At 50.1% G+C, this 3,651-nt stretch overlaps 1 protein-coding gene across 1 annotated transcript in view; it reads left to right on the forward strand.

Moving 5' to 3' along the window:
• The window catches only part of PPFIA4 (protein tyrosine phosphatase, receptor type, f polypeptide (PTPRF), interacting protein (liprin), alpha 4), a 46,343-nt gene that overhangs the window by 25,282 nt on the left and 17,410 nt on the right, over nt 1-3,651 (forward strand). The window contains exons 14-16 of the mRNA XM_010854248.1: nt 8-75; nt 1,667-1,775; nt 3,305-3,513. Of these exons, the coding sequence (XP_010852550.1) occupies nt 8-75; nt 1,667-1,775; nt 3,305-3,513 (386 nt within the window). The remainder of the gene's footprint in view (nt 1-7; nt 76-1,666; nt 1,776-3,304; nt 3,514-3,651) is intronic.

Raw genomic sequence — 3,651 nt, forward strand, 5'->3', positions numbered from 1 at the left:
GATTGAGAAACTGCGCCAAGAGGTGGACCAACTGAAGGGTCGAGGAGGACCATTTGTGGATGGCATCCACTCCAGGTATGCTCAGGAGGCAGGCACGCTGGGACGGGGCCCTGGATGGCCCTGGATGGACCCTGGGGGAGGAGACTTCCTCCCAACAAAAGACTGCTCAGGACCTCAGGGCCCTCCTCCTCTTCAGGGTGGAACACTGAGGTTTAGAAAACTTGGTAAAGTCATCCAGCTTACTCGGGCAGTTTAAAAGGGAGCACCTGTCCTCTGAAGGATGCTGAGAGCCAATAGACCACAGCATGATCCTTCCCCACTGTCATGAAACACAGGGCATGATTCCTGCTTCCTTGACAGAGGGCATGTTGTTGAGAGGGGTCTACTGAATTACATGCCCACCTGTGTCCCACAGGGCCTGCTCATGGGGAGTATCTGGTTCACTCTAGTTCTTTTGAGATAACTTAGTTAGGGCTCTGAACATAATGCTAGAATTAGGCCCATGTTTTAGAGAACTTCTGGGTTTTTCTTCATATTTTCTGAAGCATTTGGTATTGAACTCAGACATCAAGCCTGCACTCAATTCTCTGTGCAGAGAGGCAGGGTGATGATTGAGGAGACTGAAGTGGATGATGCTACTCAAGGTTCATGGCTTCTGGATATATTCTGTACAAACCAAAATGTCTTAGATCAGAACTCATTAGGTTCCCTATAGTCATGCTCTTGTTGTATCAGGGGAATAGGGATCAGTTTTTTTGAAGAGAGAGAAAAGTAAATGTGTGTATGTATATGTGCAGAGAGGTAGCATAGGACATAAATTAGGAAAAGAGATGTTGAAGAGAAGTCTGTAGGTTTCTAGAGTGGTAGACACTTGGGTACCAATTTCAAGTTTATTAGGAATTATTGTATAGGAGTGTGGAGGGAAGCATCTTCCCAGGTGGCACAGTGGGTAAAGAATCAGCCTGCCAATGCAGGAGATGCAAGTTCAGTTCCTGGGTCTAGAAGATCCCCTGAAGAAAGAAATGGCAACCCAATCCAATGTTCTTGCCTGGAAAATTCTATGGACAGTGGAGCCTGGTAGGCTACAGTCCATGGAGTCACAAAGAGTTGGACACGACTGAGCTACAGAGCACATATGGAGAGAAGCAGAGAATAGAGACAGGAAGTTGTAGTTGGGATTCCTCCTACTCCTCCGTTCCTATAGAATGCTAAGACGAGACCAACCCCCTACCCCAATCAAAAAGACAGCCCTGAGCACACCGAGCTACGTGGCACTGCTTTCCTTAGTGACTGAGGATTCTTGGCTTTGACTATAGAAGTACTGACCCCATGATAGAGCTGGAACTGAGTTGCGGAGAAAAGTGGCAGTGAGGATAAGCAGGAACTCCCCTCTCCCTCCAGATACCTTGTGTACTGTTTGAAGGTTCTTCTTGTATTAAATGAAAAGCTACCTGCCTAGAACTTACTCACCTGGATCATTCTCATTCCTGAAGCACCAGAGAATAAACCTAATCTCTTGCTTACATGGAAACCTTTAAATCATTTACAAAAGTCATGTCCTTCTCTTCTCCAAGCTGAAGAGCCCTTAACTCTTTGGGGCCAGTGGGTGTGAGCTGGGGCTGTCAGACCTCAGGGCTCACCTTTTCTCCTCCATCCACCACTCCAGGGCGTACACGAGCAGTGCAGCGGATGTGCGGTTCTCCCTGAGCACGACTGCCCACGCATCTCAAGGTCTGCGCCGTTGTCACTCAGCACGGCGGGAACCGCCTGCCGAGGTAAGGGGGTGGAGGGGTGAGTGTGGATGGGTCTCCCCAGGGGAATTTGGGGTCAGTTCAGCCACGTGTCTGGCTCTGGTTTCACAGACAGCTGGTGTGCGGGGCACATCCTCCCCCTACCCTCCCCCATGTCAGTGACAGCTGCAGCCTCGGGGTTAAGGCCGTCATCAGCTACAACAGCTGTGTTTCGCCTTGACCTCCTGATGGGCAAGAGGTAGGGGCTGGTGGGTGGCCAGCCAGTCCCTGAGGCCCCACTGAAGCCTGTGCACGTGTGCCTGGGTGTTTTAGTGGTGGGGGTGGGGGAAGTAGGGCCAAGATGGAATTGGCAAGCTCTCTGAAACAAAAGCTGTGGTTTATGGGGGAGGTGAGGGCGGGATAACAGGTTAACTGACCCTTGGGATGGCTCCTGCAGTTTCCTGAGAAGCATGTAGTTTCTGTGGGGTCTGCCTAGGAAGCTGAGAGGAAACAGGAAAGATTAGGGGCAGAAAAGGACTGACTTCAGTCTTTTGGGGAAGTCTGATTCCTTCCTAGGCTCATAATTGTTAACCATGCTCTGTCTTGAACGCAGGTTCCCTACATGCTCTAGGGCGCTAGAAGATAGAGGTAGAGAAAAGGAGGGAACTCCTATCTGATGGGGAAGGATTCATCTCCGCCCTTAGGGGAAACCCTAAGGCGGGGAGTTGACGTCTGAAATCATCTCTTTTTCTCTCTCCCCTCTCTCCTTGTCCTCCTTCTGTTTATAACAACACAGCGGCTGCCCAGGAGCTCAATCTAAAGGCTGCAGGAATGAGAAAAGAGCCCTGGGGGGTTTGGGACACAGAAGATAGGGTTAGAGATGGGCTCTTCCCTTTTCTTCCCCGATCTCACTCTCCCAGCCCAGTTCTGTGCTCTTTGCACTTCTAGGCCTTTGTCTACCAAAGAGGTTTGTAGGACGATTTCTGAGAAGCAGCCTCCTCTGACGGTTGACCAGAGGGTTCTGTAATGTGCTAAAAGTCTGTGAGACACAAGACAGTTAGGCCTGCTTGGTTTTCTCTTGTTCACTTTACCTTTTGTGTGCATAGAAATGGATAGACTTTACATAATACTTACTTGGTGCCAGACACTGTGCTAAGTGCCTTACATGCATTTCCTAATTTAATCCTCAGAGCTAACTATGAGGTAGATACTGTTACTGTTCCCACTTTACAGATGAAGAAACTAAGGCACAGAGAGGTTAAACAGCTCTTTCATAGCTGGGACTTGGTGGAGCCAGCATTCAAAGCAAGGCAGTTTCTGGAATCTTTTCCTAACTATTCTGCTCTCTGCCTCCTTGAGTTTGGGTAGTGTTTCTTAGACTTTAACATACAAGTAAGTTATCCAGGAATTTTGTTAGAAGGCAGATTCTGAATTACCGGTCTGGGATGGTACCTGAGATTTAGCGTTTCCAACAACCTCCCGGGAAATGTCAGTGCTGTTGCTGTAGGTGGGGAGGGTCCTGCTCCTCAGCCATCGCGTGCGTCTCACCCACCTCTCTATCCTTCCCTGCTAAGGACTGGGAGCCATCTCCACTGCCTGCGCTGCTGGTCCCGACAGCCACCCCTGCCTTTGACAGTGACCGTGAGATCTCTGATGTGGATGAGGATGAACCAGGGGGTCTGGTGGGCTCCATGGACGTTGTCTCCCCCAGCAGCCACTCAGATGCCCAGACCCTGGCCATGATGCTGCAGGAGCAGCTGGATGCTATCAACGAGGAGATCAGGTTAGGGCAGGGGTGGAGGGCCTGGGAGGTTCCTTGAAGGACAGAGGCTCTTTGTGTTTGAACACTGCAGGAGAGATTCTATATGTGTTTGCTTGTCTCTTACAGCTGCACCTTGAGTGCCATCGTCTAGGGACCCTG

Source organism: Bison bison, unplaced genomic scaffold (assembly GCF_000754665.1).
Source record: "Bison bison bison isolate TAMUID 2011002044 unplaced genomic scaffold, Bison_UMD1.0 scf7180017864338, whole genome shotgun sequence".
Taxonomy (NCBI): domain Eukaryota; kingdom Metazoa; phylum Chordata; class Mammalia; order Artiodactyla; family Bovidae; genus Bison; species Bison bison.